Source organism: Rhinichthys klamathensis, unplaced genomic scaffold (genome assembly GCF_029890125.1).
Source record: "Rhinichthys klamathensis goyatoka isolate OS25496 unplaced genomic scaffold, OSU_Roscu_1.1 h1tg000184l_1, whole genome shotgun sequence".
In the NCBI taxonomy this organism is placed as follows: Eukaryota; Metazoa; Chordata; class Actinopteri; order Cypriniformes; family Leuciscidae; genus Rhinichthys; species Rhinichthys klamathensis.
The window spans coordinates 1,254,965-1,276,173 of NW_026606712.1; the positions used below are offsets into that span (position 1 = coordinate 1,254,965).

The following is a 21,209-nucleotide window of genomic DNA, read 5'->3' on the forward strand; positions in this document are numbered from 1 at the left end:
CCACTTATTTTTGGTCTTATCTTACCTATCAAAACTCATTCCTAATTCCTAAAAAGTAAAAAAGGTTAGACTGTCTTGTGTCTTCTTATGTTGTCTGAGCCTGAGGACAGACTTCATGGTTCTTCTGCCAAACCAAAGCTCTGGTTTCCATCGTCCTGACGGTTCCAACACCGATCTGCATTGATCTTATTACAGAAGAACAACTAATTTTCTTAAAACGGCAGGAAATAATCTGGATGAACACCTTCTATGAGCATCAGAAATTTCTGGTTTGTGTTTTACCTCGGTTAAGGTCACGGGACTTTATAATGTCACTTCATAAAGTCTTATTGCTGTCTGTTGCAGGATTGTGGCACCACTGTCAGCCTGGCACCGCTCTCCTGTCTGCTAGCTTTTCTCCATGGATATCATTTTCAAAATGCATTCAGGAAACTGGGCAGGGAAGACCTCCAAGGACAGAGCATTTTTTTTCTTTTTGATTTGATTCACAGTTTAAGTCATCTAGGCCCTACTCTCTTTAATTTTCCAGACATTTTTAATGGTGGAAAAGACACAGCAAACGTTAGCAGAGAGAGTTCGTTTAATGTGGCATTCCTAATGAACTTTTACTAGTGTTTATTATTTGCAAATTTTTTCCCAGAGTGTTGGGCAATTAAGAAAACATATCTAAAGGTAATAATAAGCTATTATTATGGCATGTTCACGCCATGTTGAAATTACCGTAATTACGAGATGACAACCCGTGACGTTCTACACGGAGCTGTTCACGTCTTCAGAATTGTTTTTATGGCAACACTATTAACGATTCTGCCACAGTTGAGTGATCGGAGCTGTCAAAAAAGCTCAAGTTTACAAGTTGTAGGCCTAGGCCTAATATAAGTTCTACAATGACATGAACGCTTTTTACAAGTCGGAATCTTGTAATTACGGTAAATCCGACATGGCATGAACCACCTTTATTATAATTATTACACTATTATTACAGCTGTTATATTATTATATTTGCTCAGACGTAAAAAAAAAATATATTTTCTTTTGGGAAAAAATGATCATAATGTTTCCCTTCCTGACAAAATTTTATACCACCTTGCTTATGGAACGTCTACATATTCAGCATTCACATCACAATCTGAAAGCAATTTTAGGCCAGTGATGTGAAGGGCTTGGACACACAAGGCAGCGCTTGTGCTCTCAGCACAGATGCCAAAGAAGTCACCTGTTCCTTCATTATTTTTGCAGAGAAATAAAACTGAACCATGTATAATTATAAGGGGCAGCTGGCTTACTTTTCTTATCGTTCATTTCTATATAAAATTCATAGTATATGCAAACAAAGACCAAAAAAAAAAAAAAAAAAAAGCAAAGAGAAGTGTTTTGCAATTTAGTTTCTTTAATATAATCTTATTTACACTGAATTTTTTTCAGAAATGTTTAGTACATAGTAAGTTACATTACTCTTGCATCGAATAAACAATGACACTCAGGACCTAATAATTGTACAATGTGATGATAACTGGTCACATTACTTGAAAAAAAGGGTTTTCTTAGAGAAATATGAAAACAACTGTAACTTCAGGCAAAGTCCATATTCATCTTCAAGCTCATTAGCCATTCCCACAATTGCACAACATTAAACGTCACCTCTTTTGTGTTCTATGCAAGTTTAAAAACAGTTCACCACTCTAGGCATTCACGGTCTTTTGGGAAAAAACAGCAAACTTCATTTTTTGCACACTTGTCAAAGACACAAATTCCGACCAATCCGATACACATTGAGTAAAGAGACATTTTAAGACAGAAACAAGAATATAAAGGTGATGGATTTTATTGCATATATCACAAATATGAACATGACCACCGGGGCCCAGCCTACATCACTCGCTAACTCCATCCAGGTCAAAGGTCGGGTGTCCACGTCCTTTTAACGTCCTGAAGAATCAGCAGCAGGTTTAAATACTTTGATTCATACATAAAATAAAAGAGATTAGTGTACAGCTTTCACAAGAACTCAGCCTTCTCTGAAAACTACGGAATAATGGTAATAGCAGCAATACTTAAAAGGACATTACATGGTAATAAATAATTGGTAAAAAAAAAAAAAAAAAAAAAAAAAAACACAGAGCGAGAGAGAAACAGACAAAAGTGGTTGAAGAAACAATATGAGGTTGGCTCATTCTTTACACTTACAAAGAATAATCTGGTGCCATGCACAACAAGCACTACATAATGAAATCCAAGACACTCCCCTGCTCTTCCACCACACCAAAACCTGGACCAAACACCTCTGTCAAAGTCGAGGAGCCGAAGGACGTCAGCGTTCGTCCACAGGACAATAAACACTCCATGATGGGTGATTGTACACGTGCCAGCCAAAGTGCTGAATGTTACTCGAAGCAGTGGTTTCAATAAAAGAGCCGCGAATAACAGTCTGAAGGTGATTTTTGATAGTACGATAAGTTAATGCTAAGTTACCATATGATTATGGCTAGATTCATTTGGAAAAGATTAACAGGGTCCATCAAAATTAAGGACAAAAAGAGCTCCTTTAAAACATTCGACATCCGTTTTCTTTGCGAAACTAAAGTAACGAGTCCAGTTTAGGTGTTAACGGACGCAATGGATCCGAATGTTGTTCAAGAAGGTGACATAGAAGTAGACTTGTTTCAAAATCGGCATATTAAAACACCATTCATTTAGCATTACCTTTAAAAAAGTAGGTCTTTTGTTGACAACGGAGGAATGCTCATTGGATTAAAAAAAAATAATAATAATTGTATGCAACGAAAATACTGGCTCACTCTGGAAACCGCCGACTTTGCAAGGGCTTTGAGTCCTGCACATGATCGTTGTGCTTCAGCTGAAGAACATTAACACATGGGCGCTGTTACATTCACAGTTCCCACAAGAGGACTAAGACTCGCCGTTAAGCATGTTCTTGATCTTAGACAAAAAAAAAAAACAGTTCAATAATACATTTCAAGCAATCGAGTTAAAATTTCTACAATGAGAACTGATGAGTACAGGAAATGGATACCACTGAAATGCCATCCTATAGTACTGAACAGGATGCAAGGAAATAAAATAATTACGGAAACAACTGAAGAAGTTACAAACATACAGAGCATGACAATGCACACCACCCTTGTCCTTCGAGACACATTTGCTGTAGGTAAACTGGTTTAATGGTCACAGGCTCTGTGTATGTTAATATACTTCACCTAGACTAAAACATGGGCTCTACTTCATGTAGACCACAGGCTCAGCGAGGCTCTACATACTGCAGCACAAACATACTCGCGTTACAGTCATATGCTATCAACCCACCGCTTCAGTGACAAAGACAATACAAACTGCATTTTTGAGAAACAAAATAAACGTTGATCCGATTTCTCCGTAACTTATGTGGTAATGTGAAAACAATTACCGAATCACACCGTGAGGAATCATTAGTCTTTGAGAGTTTTGCCCTTCGCTCCCCTCCGCTGCAGTCTCAGACTGGCGGGTGATGCTAAAGTCTGTCAGGAGACACCAGTCTGTCTGTCTGTCCTGGAGAAGGGGAGGGGGTGAGAGGGATGGCTGGGGCTGTTTGGTGGGTTTGCTGCCATTGCTGGCTGACTGGATAGGGCACTCGCTCACTCCACTGCAAAGCCACACGTCTCCTCTACGGCCGTTAGGAGCTTCTCATAGAGCTTCTCGTAGGACTCGTAAGGCGGGATGTCGATTCGGTTAAAGCTGAAAGAATACGTGAGAAGTGAGATCAGTATTTCAGCAATAGCCTTGACTTGATTCCATCTTGAATGAGTCCTATCATGCATTTCTATAGTTTAATATTTATAAACTGACTTTTATTTCAGTAAAGTGCCAAATAGTGGCCTTTTTTTTTTTTTTTTTTTTTTACTACCGTGCCTTTAAGAAACATACATACATATAAATAATAAAATATGCTCATTTGGTGCTCAAGAAAACATTTCTTATTATCATTAACTTGGAGTTCAAAAGAACAGCATTTAATTAAAATAGAAATCTTTTGTAACATTATAAATATATTTAATATCACTATAAATCAATTTAATGCATCCTTGCTGAATAAAAGTACTTACTGAACCCAAACCTTTGCATGGGACATTTGAAATCACAAATAAAATGAAAATGTTTTTTTTTTTTTAAATAAAAAGATCAAGGAAACTTGGATTCATCATATGACATGCCCTCTTTAAAGACAATAGCAAGTGTGCATTTGCATTTTTTTGAAAACATAACAGATCTTCTGCATCTTTGATTAGTTTGAAGTTTTTAGCTAAATCTTACCATGTGTGGGCTTTGGGTAAGTTGTCTGTGTTGGCATCAATTAAATGAATAGTGAAGAGTCTTGGTCCTGCAGAACCTGTAGAACCTTACAAAGATACATTCTAGTTATCACTGTTCTCCAAATCATCACACTCAACAGAAGTGAGCATGAACACAAACTACTTTAAAAAGACACATTCACAACTCTAGATTCCATATTGTCAAAAGTGAATCAGATTATTCAGCAGGATGTAATGTAGGGTTGGGCTTGAGATTTGTTTGGTAGGGGAACCTGTGAAACATGTTAGTCTGCATAATAAGAACTGGGACAATTGATCAATTTGGGTTTCATGTTGCCTTTAGTAAGGGAATTTTTCATTAGGGTTAAGGCCAATACAAACTAAATAGTGGCGGACTAGGAAGTTTTGAAAAGCACAATATGTCAGGTATATTAAAGTGCACATGGCTTATCCATTAGCCACCTTGCAGTGCTTTGAAGCCTTGTAGAGGGACGCGTGTGGAGCCCGTGACGAACTGTAGCAGTCTGCCTCTCCTCTCCTCATCAAACGATTCAACCGCCTGCCAGAACCACTTCACTATGTTACTGTCAGCCACACAGTGCTTCAGCCGCGTGTTGGCCTTCCAGTCGCTCAGATCGATCTTCCCCAAACCACCAATGATCAGCTAAAACGCAGAGAGAAACAAACATTCATTTTGAGAGAGGCAGGCCTATATGAGCAATTATTTATTATACCTATTTGCAATATGTTTGATGGAGATACACTACCGTATCTGGTTGAGGTCAGTAAGATCTTTTTTTTTTTATTACTTTATTTAAGAAGAATGAATTAAAATTGATTAAAAAAACTTTTTTTCACCATTAATAATGATTAGAAATGTTTCTTGGGCAGAAAATCAGCATTTTGGAATGATTTCTGAAGGATCATGTGACCCTGAAAACTGGAGTAATGATGCTGAAAATGCAGCTTTGACATCACAGGAATGAATTACATTTTAAAATATGTTCAAATAGAAAAGAGTTGTTTCAAATTGCAATATTTCACAGTAATACTGTTCTTACTGTATTTTTTATCAAATAATTGCAGCCTAATTTTATTAAACGTCTAATTACTGTATTGTGCTTCTTGCATTTTGCTAATCGTTTTGAAGTTTGTTGGCTATTATAGCTGTTTGGTTGAAATGTCATTATTATTATTCTGCCCTTTTTAAGGTCTTTGATATTATTCAGAACAGTCTCTTCATCAGCCTGTCTGAAATGTTGGAATTACCTCAAGTTCCTTGTTGTCAAAAGGCTTGAGTAGATGCTGTGGTATGAGTTCGTTGAAGCCCTTCTGCAGGGCGAGGAACTGGGCCTCAATGCCTCGCATGAACCTCCAGTTGACATATAGCCTAACAGAGACACAATCAATCATTAGAGATCTGCAGTGGAACATGGAGAACACTTAAAGGCAACTGTTCTCCATTAACAACCTCCGATTCTTTTCTATTTGGCAATGGCTCGCACACAACAAAGACTCATAAAAATTGACATCCCACTAACATTCTTGATCGGTAGCTTATATATCCAGGGTTCACTCAATCAAATTGACAGGGGAAAAAGCAGTGAGGCTCCTAAAACCTCTGCCAAGCCCCTTTAGCCAGGGTGAGTGCTGCCCTCTGCTGGCTGTCTGTCTCTGAGAGAGTGGTTATGAATCTGCTGTGCCTGGTAGTCCACAAGCTTGCTCCTCTTCATACCTCACATATTCTTTCTTGTTCTCCTCTGTGACTGGGATGTTCTTGCCGTTTGGTTTCAGCTCATGCTGGAGGAATTTGCCAAAAGCATTATGTTCTACGCAGAAGGTATGGTCCAAAACAGATGTGATGTCATTTTCTCTGAAAAACGCAAGAAAAATATTGCAAAGTTATTCATACTGTTGCTTACATTCAACAGGCTACCCATAAACAATCCATAAATATCAAGCTGTTTGTTTGGCCACACTGAACCCAAAATATGCCTGTGCATTTTACTTTGTTTTTACTTTTTTTGTTGTAATTTGCAATGGTGATTCTTAAAAAAAAAGAAAAAGAAAAAAAGAACAACCTATAATACCAAGAGTTTTTACATTTAAATGAGAATACATTAAAAGCAGCACACAAAAAAAAACATTGAAATTCTTAAATATTGTAATGTGTAGAAACATTATAGACACATAAACTGTACACAAGTATGAATTTCTCTACAAAACAAACTTTCTATTCTTGTGTCATTACATAGTTTTGAAGACTTTATTATAACATTTGGAAAATCATAATAGCAACAAGCTGGTGTATCGTTTTAACTTGTTGTGCAGATGTTTAAATTAGTATTGTAATGTATTTATTTTAATGCTAAACAATAAGAATTAGAGGTTACTTTATTTTTTAATAATAATTATAATCTTGAATTTTATTTGTCACATTCTGGGTTGTGCACTTTAAGAGTATTTCAAGTGTGACAGGAACAACAGTGGTGTAGAAAAGTCTGCACTCTCTCTTTAGTCTTAAAGACTTGATTTCTTATGAAATTCACTCACAGGATCCAGACGAGGCTCTTGTGCAGCTCTGGGTCCACAGTCTCAAGGTCACAAAGCTGAATGGGCTTCCCCAGGAGCTGCTTGTAGAAGGGCAAGGTGAAGCCTCCATTAATGTAGTGCCCGTGGAAAACAGCCAGACCCATAATCCGCCCAACAAAGTGGAAGTAAGACAAGTGGTCCTGAAAAAACAGCAGAGGGCGTGACAGGCAAGTTAATGAGACCCTGCAACAGAGTCAATCTTTTAAAGCACAGATGATGACCACAAGGTCCAAGCAGCGCTGCCTTTGCTAAACTTCTTCATAGCATACTGATTTACTGGGTCGTTTTTAAGAGAGAAATCCCAAGCATAGGTCACTGAATGACTTACAGGGTTGATGGATGAATCTGGGTTTATCTGTAGTGTGTAGATGTTATCAGTTGAGTACTGAAACAGGCCGTAGTATGGATTCAGCATCTCATGGCAGAGAAGATATAACCATTCCCTGGAATAAGACAGGAATTCAGACAGAGAAGTCAGATGGACTTTTTTTTAGAAGATGCTCATATTTGAGTCTTGCTGGCAGTAGTTCAATCTAAGCTCTGTGCTCAACAGGGGAACACCTGTAATATCGTGAACATGATACCCTGCATGCTGATAAGCCTGGCTGAGATTCAGCTAAACTGTTGAAATTATAAAGTCAAGTCTGGTGTATGAAAAGAGATGGGGGAATAATGAGGCACAGGGGAAATTAATTAATGAGAACCTTTCATATGGAACAGATTCATATGCTACCTAGCAACACCACCGTAATCCAGCCCCTCCTCTCCTCTAAACTTCACCATCAGCCGCTTCTTCAGGTCTTTGGGTCTCATCTTCATGATCTGTCTATAAGACTCCTATTGCACAGATAGAGCAGCACTTAGAGCAGTGACAAAACAACACATTTTATTTCCATAATAAGATGCAATTATGAGTGAAACATTAATTGACATAAATTATACATAATTAAAGGGATAGTTCATCCTAAAATTAAGTCTTTTATTCACCCTAGGGCCAGTTGCATAAACATAGCCATTATATTAAGACAGTATCTCAATATCTAGTATGACACAGTTGGTCAAGGAAAATTCAGTCTTACTTTTAGTATCAAATTAGGCCAATTTATGTTTTGTTTTTGTTTTGTTTTTCAACAAAAACGTGACATGAAATACAACTCATGTACCTTCTTCTATGAGGTGAACATATCCGTTGTGTTCGTCGTAACAAGAAGTTATCACATCTGTCAACCGCCATTCTGACTGTCATCAGACAAACGGAGCTCCGGTCTGGAGATATTTAACTCAATGAAGTGCGTGCTCAAGGATACTTTTTGGGGATTTCTAGTCATTGTATTTCATGTCGTGTGTTTTTGTTGCTCTTGATTTCTCACAACTTGTGTGTTTTTCTGAGCGAGTCGGAGTAAACTGCAGAGCTAATAGAGTCTCACGAACGTGCAGTCGAGCATAGAAGACCAATGGCCAAGGTCAGGATTTTCATTAAATAAATGAAATTTTGTTTTGTTTTTCACCAAACCCTATTGTATTCCCCCAGAACACTTGGAATATACAGCACGTGTTGCATGGGATCATTCTGTCATACCTTTACGTCTTTTTTAAAAAGTTTGATGCTGGTGTCTAATCACTGCCATTAGTATGAGGAGGACATTTTTTGTTAAAATTTCTCCTTTTGTGTTCCATAAAAGAAAGAAGGCCATACAGCATTAGAACAGCAGGATGAGTAAATTATGACTTCATTTTCATTTTAGAGTGAACTATCCCTTTAAACAATAATAAATGAAACAAATTTTAAACTAGCCTAAAATTATGTTTACATTGCTATTTGACTATTTTTTTGGCTAAGTCACAAAAACTAAATCAGATGCAAATTTTAAAAGCAAGTAATAATATAACCGTTCAGAAGTATGGGGTCTTTTATTCAGCAAGGAAAATGTATCAAAAATGACAATACAGACATTTAAAATGTTATATATACATGTAATAATGTTAGTTTTTATTGTATTAATTTTTCAAATTATGACTGTTCTAACTATATTTTTGAGCAAATAAATGCAGTCTTGGTGATCATAACAGACTTCTTTCAAAAACACCTTACAGACCCCAAACTATTGAATGTTAGTGTACACTGGGATGAAATTACAAACACGTTTTTTTTCTTTGGAGTAACGTGCAGCGATGAATCTTATACAGTAAAACCAGCAATGTGTATTATTAAAGTAAATAAATTAAAAATATACTCTCCTAAAATCATCTGTCTCATGTTGCTATGACCAAAAATTGCGGAGTAACTAAACAAACCTAATCGTGATGCATATATCACAGTCACTTCCAATGACAAAAACAGTTCCACAGTGCTGTTAGAACCAAATTGCGCATGTTTACACGACTGCCACTATTCAGCTTTGTGACTTGAGTACCTCAAAGATCTCCTCACGGGACACTTCTATGCGGCAGTGGCCGGCCTGAGGCTGCTGCAGGGAGAGCTCATGACGGAGTACTTTAAGTTTCTGGACCAGATCTCTCTCGTAGCGCACCGGTAACTCCCCGTCACCCTCCTCAATACCAACCTCCATCTGTACGGGCAGAGCTTGGCTCGACTCCTTCACCTGAGAGTGCTGGCTGCTCATCACGTGGAAAACACACACAAATGTCACGTGAACCTATACCTCCGCACTCTCATAGCAGTATATCAAACCACTGGACCATGTCATTTTCATGCATCATTTGGGTTACACTCCCACTAGGGACGATTAAGAAGAATTAATGTTGAGAATTAATTTAATAAACCCTTATACGAGCAAGCAACAATCATTACTAGCAAGTTTAATTACACAAGGATGATTTATTCATTGTGGTGAATAATTAACAGGATAATTTAAGAGCTGGGATGAGTAATCAGATGTTATGAGCAGAGCCGATGTGAAAGATGTTTTACCTCATGATGTGGTGTAACCTGGGGTCGGTGAATTGCGTGGTTCTATTATTGTGGTCGACAAAATAAATTCGTCCTGACACAGTGCTCCTGATCTCCCAGCCGGGCGGCAGAGGGCCCAGCTCCTCACAACTCACGCTGTTCAAATCCCTGAAGGAGCAAGCGCACCCATCACACCTGCTGCTCAACACATATATAATGGCGACCTAAAACTCTGCCTCTTTACCCTCTTCCAAGGTGGGAAATTAACTTATTTTTGTCCACCAGCCACAGTGTTGAAATAACATTACAATTTAAAATAAATGTTCTCTATTTAAATATATTTTGAAATGTAATTTATTCAAAAAAAAATTTTTTAATAATTGTTTAATTATTCTTTTTTTTTTTTTTTGATGAATAGAAAGTTTAAAAACACAGCATTTATTTTAAATAGAAATCTTTTGTAACACTATAATGGTCTAAACTGTGACTTTTGATCAGTTAAATGCATCCTTGCTGAATATAACTAGTGTCCATTCAAGTAGAGCTAGAACTTATTACCCAAATAGAAAAAAGCTGCATTTTCAATGGCATTACATGACAAAGATGCCCACCAATCAGATAGACTCGTCTTATTTACAGAGATGTTGGCGCAACTAAAAATCCAAACTAAAAATCCAACAAAATTTCATCAGTGATCAAGAATTAGATGTTTTGAGTTTTTCCATGCACCCTCTACAACTGATTGAAGCCTTTTTCATGTTTGGACAGACATTAAAGCTGAGAATCCCTGTATAACTTGAAATACAGTAAGAACCTTTTCAAAACATTACACGTGCATGTTGAATATACAAGTATGTTGTTGGGCCAATCTAAAAAAAGGCCCATTTGAGGTCACACGCTACAGTGAAGGATAAGGTCAAATAGCCTGCCACTGTGCAATAAGCACCTGTGGTGGACTAGTGGCTTGTGTTGATTTCCCACCCTGTGTTGATCCCATAACTAACAGGCTGCTTCTCAAGTCTCTTTCCTGATGCTCCTGAAATCATTATCATGATGACGAGAGAAATTATTAAGCTTCGCAATGTCAACAGAAGCAGCTATTAAGTGAGATTGCTGATTATTAAGTTAGCTGATTGTGGACATTAAAGAGCTATGATTAGATTAATATCACAATAGCAGTGAGGAGAAATCAAACAGGGGCAATCGTTATTTCAGCAAAGGCGGGTGGTGATTAAACCTACCGGGGTATTCTGGGATCATGCCAGGTGCTCACGCCAGTCTGTGTGTGCAGAAAATAGACCTGGCCCTGCACAGTGGTCCTTTGCTCTGAATTAGAAAAGAGAAGAGACACATGTCAAGAGTGAATGAGCAACAGCGAACTCAGAAAGACGTTTACACGTAACCTGAATGAGCGCCAGGGCTATTGCAATGGGACGCTGAGCATCCAGTTCTCAGACTGCACACAGCTAGTGTGGCATGTCTAGTCTGAGATTTAATTACACTGGCGCCGTCCACTGGTCATGGCAGAGGACTCGACCACAACACCAGCAGGGTCAGGCACGGTTACACTCCAATGAGAGGCTTTACCACAGCCAATACACCTGTATATTGCCGGCCGCAATAGCCACACGGCTCAGCTAAAGCAGCAGTGCCACATAGAATAGACTTCTTTCAGAGCTCAGTCTCTCCGGTTCACTGCACTTCAGTAGCCTCTACCCAGAGAGCACTAAGCTGTATTAGTCTCAGTGGACTTCAGCAGTTCTGAGGGTAAGAGATCATGTATACACACTGAGAAGAGCAAAACTGCATATTTTTGTGAAATATTTATATATAAATCTTTTATTGCAAAATCATCACTTAAAAAAAAAACAGTGACTTGCAGATTAAACATAATGACAGGAAAATTGCTCACACCAGGCGATTTGAAGTGTATCGATAAGCACCAGCACTAAAAATAAAGAGCTGAAACAATTTGATTAAAAAAAAAAATATATATATATATATATAGGTAAACTTCATTAACTCGATCATGCTGACTCATTGCTAATATGCACACACTTACCGTAGCCCTCAGGGAGGTCGGGGGACTGGTGTCCGTGTGGTCTGTTTTGAGGTGTGTGTGCGTGCCCTCGGGAATCTTGGTTTCTGATCCGTTGTGCTTGGAGTCGTTGCTCCTGATTGGGTGACTCAAGTGCACGGCAGTTTCCTCCGCCAGCGGCCCCTGTGGGATCTGTGTATGGCATGGGCTCCTCCATGAAGCAGCTGAGAGGCCGTCCGGGCCCCGAATCCTCAAAAACCGGCCTAAAACATATATAGATCAGATGTGAAAACACAGCTACATCAGCACACAGACGCACAAACATTAAGGACAACATAAAACTGCCCCTAATATTTTAACAACTGTCTCAAGACCTATCCTACACAAATAAGTCATTTCATAATCTATCATGACATGTAATAACATTTCCGAAATGACTTTTCAGCTGATTTAACACAGGCCACATAGGTGTGGATAGGTAATATCATAATCATCTTACACAAAAGAAAGTTCAGCCCTATGTTATTTTTCCAGACTGGGCCAAATGTACAGACTAAGTATTGATGATTAAACCGTGATGAACTGTGAAACTAACAGGTCTTTAGGAAGCTCAAATAAAGTGCTTTCTATCTGGGCAGGTAGCCAGTCAGTTCCAGTACTAAATAAATGTGCATCTTCAGGACAGAAGACGACTCACCCTTCATTCTCTACTAGTCCTCTACAGTCGACCACAGGCCCTCCACTGCCAATTCGGTCTCTGGTTTGCAGGCTCACTACAAAAGTGAAGAAAACGGTTAAGAAAAGTCTTCACATTGAGGCTCTTCGTTTAGCAGAAAATACTGATTTAGTGATGAACAATTGTTCTTCGTTTGAGAATTTATATTCAATTTTACACAGTGGTCACAAAGTATTTGGAAATTTAAACTATATATATAAAAAAAGTATGAACTTCATTGCATTAAACACAAAATATCAAAATAAGTGGCATCTGCAAACTAATAATGCTAGTACTTTTTTCAGAATTACACTTTTATGAGGTAAATGTCATCTTAAATGTTTTGACTACTTGTGTTATCTTTATTCAAAATGAACACTTGGTTTGATATTTTGTTATCCAATGCAAATACATCCATTTAAAAGTGTTGCTGAAGTTGCTAAAAACATTTTGGGACCATTGTACCTGAAAAGTTCTGTACAAGTTCTACCAATACATACAATTCAATACATACCAACGATTTGTCCACGGACGGCATCACTGTCAGATGGGTTCAACTTGCACAAGTCTAAACGCTGGTCTGATGGTGAGACGGATAATATGGTGTAATCAAAATTTTGATGTACGAGGTTATCAAACTTTTATAGACTGCAGAGAAACGATTAACAACTGTGATAAGGCACAACGAAGAGATTACGGCTGGGTATAAAAAGTGTCACACTCACAGCCTGTGTCTTTTAGTCTGCTGATGGCGTTGGACAGGAGCCGCACACAGCCTAAGAAACCCGCCCCCTGCTTCTTATGGATCTTCTTATGGTTCCATACACTAATGGTGATTGAGTCTGTCTTCCCAATATACCTGCAGAAAAACTCCATTTAGCAAGTTCCTCCAGTGAACTTCTGTTTCAAATAACTAGCTAACATTATTTTAAAGATTAACTAAATGACTGAAACTGCACAACATCATGAATACCACTAAGAACATAAATAAATAAAAATTGCCGTTAGTAAGGAAATTTGCTCACAAGTCGTAATGCTGATTCCACTTGGGGTCCAATGTGCTTTTGACCGTGTCTGTAGAGTGGCATTGACCCGAGCCATCCACCACCACTTTGGCGAAAGGATCAGGCAACCCTGCAGCAGAACGACAGTGTGGCAGGAATACAAATAAACAACAGAGGACAAACTCGGTCGTCACACACTGTCCTCTGAAAGAATATGTACAATCTGGACAGCTAAGCATCTTCCACAATGACAGCTCCAAGAATTTAGATAGACTGCAAATATTTGGAAAAAAAAAATTTCTCCAGAGCCCTAGACCAAAAAGGTGATGTGACGCGTCACCAAGTATGGTTTCGCATACTCGGAATTTATGCTCTGCTTTTCACCCATCCAAGTGCACACACACATACCAATGAGTATTGAACACACACACAGTGAACACACACCCGGATGCAGTGAGCAGTCATTTTTGCTGGGGCGCCCGGGGAGCGATTATGGGTACAAGGGCACCTCAGTTGCAGGTAATGAGGGTGGTAGAGAGCGTTGTTCATTCACTCTCCACCTACATTTACTGCCAGTACTGAGACTCCAACCCGCGACCTTCGGGTTTCAAGTCCGACTCTCTAACCATTAGGCCGCAACTGCCCGTAAGAATGACCATGGAGCTGCCATATACATTGCTAAATTCTCTGAAATCCATTTCACATGCATTGTTTAGTATAAAATTGTGTTCCTCCTTGATGCTTACTGTATCCATGCCACATAAATGTCACTGTTCTGTAAAGACTGGAATATACTACTTGATTTTTAGTGTGAAAACACTAGGCATTATACATTTTCTGACTATAGCCTAAATGTTTTCAGAAAAAGAAACTAGGCATCAGACACTAGACAACTGAGCATCAAGTACCACCATCATTTTCAATGAACAACTCACGCAAGAAGCACGCGCCTCGTTGTTAGGAGATGTGTGGCAAATGAAATCAATGTGTTCTAAAATCAGCTTAAAACATCAAATATGTTTGACTGGGTGTATTCATAGTCAGCAGCAAAAAAAAAGTATAAAAGTGTAGAGTAAATGTGCCCATCATACACTACACAACTTTCTGTAAAAATCGGTCAACTCCGACTGGCCAATATCTGCAAAACGACTCCTGGGAGCTAGCAGTTGACTTTTGGCAATTTGGGCAAAAGTCATGTAGTGTATTCCACCCTTGAGAGTATTTTGGCCTGACTGAAAAATTACAGTTAAATTTTGCTTTATGGTTCCAACATGTCACTGGCCACACCCAAGCAAAGTTCGTCATTAAAACAGATCCCAACTTACAATTGGTTGGCATAGGTGAGCAGTACATGTTAGTGTACATGCTAAACAATAACCAACAGTATTTTGGTTACATGATTACATATTTGGATTTTTCTTAGTCAGATGTTAGATTACTCAAACTGAAAACTTAGTATGAGACTGATTCGTGAAGGTGCTTGACTGATTTATTAAAACAACCAGCTCAAAAGAGTAAGTTTTTTTTTAGCAAATATGACATCATGGATTAGATGAAATCTGCTAAAAACACATATCAACAGTCATTTTCCAGTTTGTCGCCAACTGCAATTATATTTTATTTACTGTTGTGAATGTTTATTTTCATGTCACATTTATGATAATTTTAGTCCTGTATTGTGTTGCTTAGTTATAGACTTGGTAATGCGTTTTGCTTAGGGTTATTGAAAGTCACATGCTCTGTGAACCGTTCATTTGGTGACGTGATAACATGAAGTCTTTTAGTCTTTCAGTCTTTTAACTGAAATTATTTGAGTGGGGAGAAAAAGACTACTGAAAAATGCATGCTGCATCTGTTGTAAAACATAAATACTAATAATTCACTGTATAATTACCAGGGACAATTGGACTTGTTTTGCCTATCTTCGTCATACATTGTCATGTGGCCTTTTGTTACACGAGAAGCATAATGGCCATGGCACAGAAAGAGGATATATGAATGACGCACACCAGACATTTGAATAATATGTGGGACACACACTGACGAGGCCAGTGGGGCAAACAAGCCTCTCAGTCAGAACAGCTGGGATCGAGAGCCCAGGCTCCAGAACAGTGAAGTGTGCTCATGCTGTAGTGGGTGGAATCTGATGAGGATCCACTGAATGAGGATGTGAATTCCCCCAGTGATAAAAGCAGCCAGTGGGCGGCTCTGAACAACTCAGAGGAGAGAAGCTCTAATGTTCCAGAGCTACAGAATCACAAACAGTTCCTATACAGCCATTTCTGCGAATGCGAAGGATTTGAAGTAGAGTAAAAGTTCACCCAAAATTTAGTCACATACATGACATTCCAAACTCCTTTAACTTTATGTGAAACAAAAAAGGTCAATTTGAAAAATAACCTGGCTACTCTTTTCAATATAAATGTGAATTTACATTGAAAGTGAAACAGAAAGTGAATAAGGGCAGGAGCTGTCAAAATAAAACTTTAAAAGCAACTGAATGCATTACTGAAGTGGTTACAATGCATGCTCAACATTTCAAGTCTTCTGAAATAATGCAATAACTTTGTTTGAGAAACAGACCAAAACTTAAGTTATTATTCACTGATGATCCACTCAAACTCTCCTTGGCACATTTATGAAAGTTAAAGAGAGAAGTAGTGATGTCCTATTTGCGAACTGAATTGTTCTTCGAGATGGATATTTTCAATAGCCTGGTTAAAACCAGACCATTCTCAGTTGTAACTGAGTTGTGGTCTGGCAAAGCGTCAGAGACAAATCATTTCCAGAGGGGCGTCACCAACGGACGTCGCGGATAGACCTAAAACCAATCAGAGCGATGAAGGAGATGACGTATGCAGAGCGGCAGAAACATCTCCGAGTGTTGTTCTTTGCTCGGTTTTTAACAAAAAGGAAACGTTCAAATCGCTTAAAACAGACGCGATAGCTGATTCGAACGAGTGATGTTCGACGGCGGCATCCATCTTTGTAATGTAGGCTAAAATCTGCTTCAAAATCCCAGCGCTGTCGTCATCGTGTAAAGCCTGACCCACCGTTTCTGATTGGTGCCTCGATTTTGACGGATTGGAAATGGGCTTGAATGAGCTCTTTGCCAGACTAACTTTCAGAGCAAATCTAAATTTGCCGGAAGTTGTCTGGGTTTTCCCAGGCTATATTTTCAATTAAATGGTTGATCCAATTCACAGCAGTATCTCTCTCTCTCACAAAGTTACCAGATTGCCTTCCGAAAACTATGAATGCAGTGCTCAATTCTCATAGACTTCTTCGGAGAAGCATTTCTGTCCATTTTTAAAGATTGAAAGCCCAATTTATTGTAATAACATGGAAAAGAGCACCCAGCATATTATTCAAAATCTTTCCTTTTGTGTAGCCATAGCCATGCAGGTCTGCAGTGAATGAGGGGCAGCAAAAGGAAACATTTTAATTTTGGTGTGAACACATTTTTAAGGTACACAAAGGATGAAAATAATGAATAAGGAGGTAAAATTAGTTATACTTACGGAAGAAGTCTTTCTTTGCCAGATTCTTGGCACATAATACTGAAAGAAGAAAAAACATCAAATTAGTTAGATATATCAACAGATGCACCACTTGCTCTGTTATGTATGAATTTGGAAAATAAATATTTTAAAATCTGATGCGAGTAAATCTGCTCTGAAAACAGCCTTTATCTGAGGAGACAGCTTTAGAGAGAAAGCTGGGCCTCATTCCACTAACTAACTGACATTATCAGGATCCCTTTCCTCAAGTACCCCAAGAGGGATTGCTGGGGCCGTCCCAACACAACCTGCACAGAATAAATCAGACAGACTTCCCCTCTCAACGAAGTTGAGCACCTTAGTCAGCACCCCAAATCCACAGCTTTTCCCTGGATATGTAAAGCTTAAGCGTCTGCCTGAAAGATTTTTTTTCTTTGCTAGCCTTAACCTAATGTGAAAATATCAAAGGCCATTCTGTTTAAGGCTGAAATGTTATTTTATGCTTTTCAATGGGATTTGGCACACTTGAGAGAAGCAGCATTTGTGAAGAAGTTTGGTGTCAGCTCATGTTTGACACGCCGTGGTGTGAGAGGGAGCAGGTGTGGTCAGCAATATTCATCTTATCAAAAATGCACTGTGTGTACACGAAGGACAAAGTAATAGGAAACCAATGACCTGCATCATTTTAGACAAGAAAAATGAGCATATCAGTGCAAAGTGGTAGTGGCAGAGTGTAAAAGCTGATACTGCACTGCAGTCACAGCACAACAGGAAACGGTGAGGAATCATAGCTTGACAATGGTTAATTCTGAATAGTGTGGTTTGAGTGGTTGCTGGACAAACAGAGTAAGGCTGTGTTCTACCTCTAAAGAGTTTTTTTCCTCCTATGACTAATTCGCGCGTGCTGTCAGAACAGGAACAGTACAAATGAATGCTGCTCAACATGACATTGCAAACAACTTTGTCCAATTTATGAACGATAAAACATTAGAATGGTTGCAAACTGTCCCTTTCATCGCTTTACACGATTACCTAAAAACATTTATCTGACAGCTGTGCTACAGTGCTGAAAAACCTTTTAAGTGCAATCGCTTATATTGCATTGCTCAATAATGTTGGTGTAATTACATAGGCGAACAGTTAAAAAGGACAGTTCAGTCAAAAATGAGAATTGTCATTTTCTGCAGAACAAAAATAGAGATATTTTGGAAAATGCCCATGTCCACACACCACAAAAGTCAATGGGGTTCAATGTTGTTTTTGACCCCATTGACTCATTATATGGACAAAACAGCTGAAATATCTCCTTTTGAGTTCTGCAGAAGAATGAAAGTCATTCAGTTTTGAAATGTGAATGATGAGTACTTTTTGGGCTTACTATCGCTTTAAGTACTATAAAGGCACAATGAAAAAACACTGCATGTGAAGCACAAAAAATTTATGGCTGGATCCTGCTGATGACAACAGAAGTATCTTTCCTCAATCCCAGTTCGCACATCAAAGAAAAGCTTGCCAGGGTTTCTGTTAAAATCGGGATCCCAGAAAAAAGAAGCAAAGTAAAGACAGCAAAAAATACTTGCTTCCTTTTTTTTTAAATGTATTCTCGGTGTCATTGCAGAAGTTTATTTATTGAAATCCAACTGACAATACAGTGATGAAGAAACAAGCTGAAAAGGAGGAAATGCAGCCAGTTCCTACAGAACAGGAGTCATGCAAGCTCAGCCACTAATTGGTCTACGCTGAGGTTTCCTGCTGCCCTAATGCTTGGTATAGTTTATGCTCTAATAATGAGCCAAGAGGACAGGATCTTCAAAGGTCAGAAAGCTGGAAATTCATCGCTGTGGACAGAAGAGCCAAACGGCATACCTCTGTTAGCACCCACACACAGCTCCATGACTTGGGGAGGGCACTGCCTCATTAGCTGTGAAATTCATCTCGGCATTCACAGGGAGAGATGGAGAGAGTGGGGGAGGGTGGTTCCATAGTCCATCACGTCTTCAGCCTGCAGGCTGTCCATCACCTCCCAATAACGGTTACTGTGGCAACCAATAACCCAAGTGGAGGTGCCGCGCAGCATTAGAGGCTCAGATCAAAGTCCGCAGGTATGACGGAGCTGAGGCAGATCCCTTAGGAGTGGCAGAGCTTCAGCTACAGCAGTCACAGAGTAATCAAATATACATGCAGCAGATATTTCAAAGCTTCACCACCCTAGCTTTCCTTTAGGAGCTTTCCACATCTGTAGCCATGGAAACAAAGGAGGAACGGAGGCAGAAACTTTGCTGTCAGACACAACTTTTATCACAGGCAGGCAGGGCTGTAACATCCCCTCCATTTAAAGCAATTACTTCACATGACAGGATTTTATAGGCTCGGCCCAACAGATGGATATTTTTTCCATTAATTATTGAGTGCAAATGATAAATGTAACCAATGGCTTTTAGCCAATTTTTTTAGTGCTTTCAAAAAAAGAAAGTCCAAATCAATAGGTCTCTATTTAGCCTATTTACTTACCGTTCAGGAGTCAGCAAATGTTTGTAATGTTTGTAAAAGTCACTAGCCAAGGCTGCATTTATTTGGTCAAAATAAAGTAAAAATGTAATATTGTTTTTGAATTTAAAAAAAAAAATGTATTCAGCCTATTAACATTTCAGCAGCCTTTATAGGGCCCTGTGAAATTTGGTTTATTTTTTCCCAAATCCCATTTTATTTTCCCCAAATTTTGTCTTTTCTATTTTAGAAGATGAGTGTAGTAGATGAGTTCACGCATCACACTGGTTAGTCAACTTTGAAAATACATAGTTTTAGGTGGCAACTATTAATCAGTCACTGATTTGAGAAAATAACGAGTGAGAACATTTAAAAAAGAGATGCACTGATAAATAAATTGATAAGTAAATTTCTCCGCTGATACCGATAGCTGAATTCAGAATGGTATATGCCGATACCGATAGTTTAATTTCCTTAAAGAAAGAAAAAACTCCCAACTGATGCTGTAAACTATACAGGGAACCCTCTCAATTGGTACATAACATTACTATAATATTAGAGGTTTAAATGAACAAACGATTATATTTAACAGCTATTTATTTTCAAATTCAATAATTACACTCAAATAAAAACTGATGTTTGTACAACTCAGTTGCACATAAGGTAATCTTTATAAACGCTTGTCTTCATGACAAATTTATATTTATATTATTTAGTTATTATAGCTCACTAAACCTTAAACATTGGGATAACTCCTGTGGTAAATGTCTTTGGACGTTTTTTCTGCGGTTGAATCACTGATTGAGTGATTACATGAGACATGATACATTTCGGTAAGTTATACTGTATCTTTCAACATACCTTTAGATGCTAATTACATTTTTTAATGTTATAACTTATATTAAAGTAGAAGAAAATCCATGATGCTACAGCAATCTGTCATGTCACATTTACAAGCATCAAACCGCCATTTGAATTGTTTGAATTTCATAATAAAATGAACAAAATTTGAAAGCTGAGACTTTGTTTCTTATCAGAAGTAACAAAGCTCCTGCTATTATTGGATGGGAGGAGCGCTACGAATAATTTTAGGTGTTGGAAAACAACGCAGATCTGGCAACCCTGGTTTGACCTACAGGTGATTCAAAGGGTCAAGTAGAACCAGCTTTAACATTGCTAATTTTTTTTAACTGTTAATGCATTATTGTCAAGTTAACTTCAACAGCCCTAAATTCAACACGAGACATTTTCTTCACAAACAGTATAGCCCCTTTTACACAGAGATTTCAGAAAATACATGGATAAAGTGACCCGGGTTTGTTTGATTTTGGTTCATTCACACTGCCAGTGATTTTCCGGAATCAGAGAGTGCGTTTACACAAAACCCGTAAAGACACGTGACATTGATGTGACGTGTAATGTCTCAGCGGCGTCTTAAGTTTGCTTATGAGCTGTGATTTCCACGCTTGTGCATTTTTTTCTCTGATTCGATCATAAACTAGCACATTTCGTACCGTTTCACTAGCTAGCGAACGAGCTGTAGCTAGCCGGCTACAGCGTCATCATTACGACACAGCATTGATTACGGCTTTTGTTCACACAGCGCACGTTCCGGGACTGAACACTAGGCAATGTTACTAGGTCCCCAACGCGGC

The 21,209-nt window shown here is 38.5% G+C and overlaps 1 protein-coding gene across 3 annotated transcripts in view; it reads right to left on the reverse strand.

Moving 5' to 3' along the window:
* Nucleotides 1-1,372: 1,372 nt before the first annotated feature.
* Nucleotides 1,373-21,209, reverse strand: part of smurf1 (SMAD specific E3 ubiquitin protein ligase 1) — a 41,746-nt gene continuing 21,909 nt past the window's right edge. Inside the window, exons 2-18 of one of the 3 annotated variants that reach the window (XM_056261648.1) lie at nt 17,089-17,127; nt 13,589-13,697; nt 13,289-13,422; nt 13,078-13,143; nt 12,546-12,621; nt 11,873-12,111; nt 11,052-11,136; nt 9,832-9,978; nt 9,314-9,515; nt 7,633-7,736; nt 7,228-7,342; nt 6,861-7,039; nt 6,043-6,180; nt 5,577-5,697; nt 4,770-4,971; nt 4,309-4,384; nt 1,373-3,732 (exon numbers count right to left, since the gene is read on the reverse strand). In XM_056261648.1, coding sequence (XP_056117623.1) covers nt 3,633-3,732; nt 4,309-4,384; nt 4,770-4,971; nt 5,577-5,697; nt 6,043-6,180; nt 6,861-7,039; nt 7,228-7,342; nt 7,633-7,736; nt 9,314-9,515; nt 9,832-9,978; nt 11,052-11,136; nt 11,873-12,111; nt 12,546-12,621; nt 13,078-13,143; nt 13,289-13,422; nt 13,589-13,697; nt 17,089-17,127 — 2,132 coding nt within the window. In that variant the 3' untranslated portion in view covers nt 1,373-3,632. Of the gene's footprint in view, nt 3,733-4,308; nt 4,394-4,769; nt 4,972-5,576; nt 5,698-6,042; nt 6,181-6,860; nt 7,040-7,227; nt 7,343-7,632; nt 7,737-9,313; nt 9,516-9,831; nt 9,979-11,051; nt 11,137-11,872; nt 12,112-12,545; nt 12,622-13,077; nt 13,144-13,288; nt 13,423-13,588; nt 13,698-17,088; nt 17,128-21,209 lie in introns of all 3 variants that reach the window. The other 2 variants (XM_056261647.1, XM_056261649.1) reach the window with 2 other exon arrangements.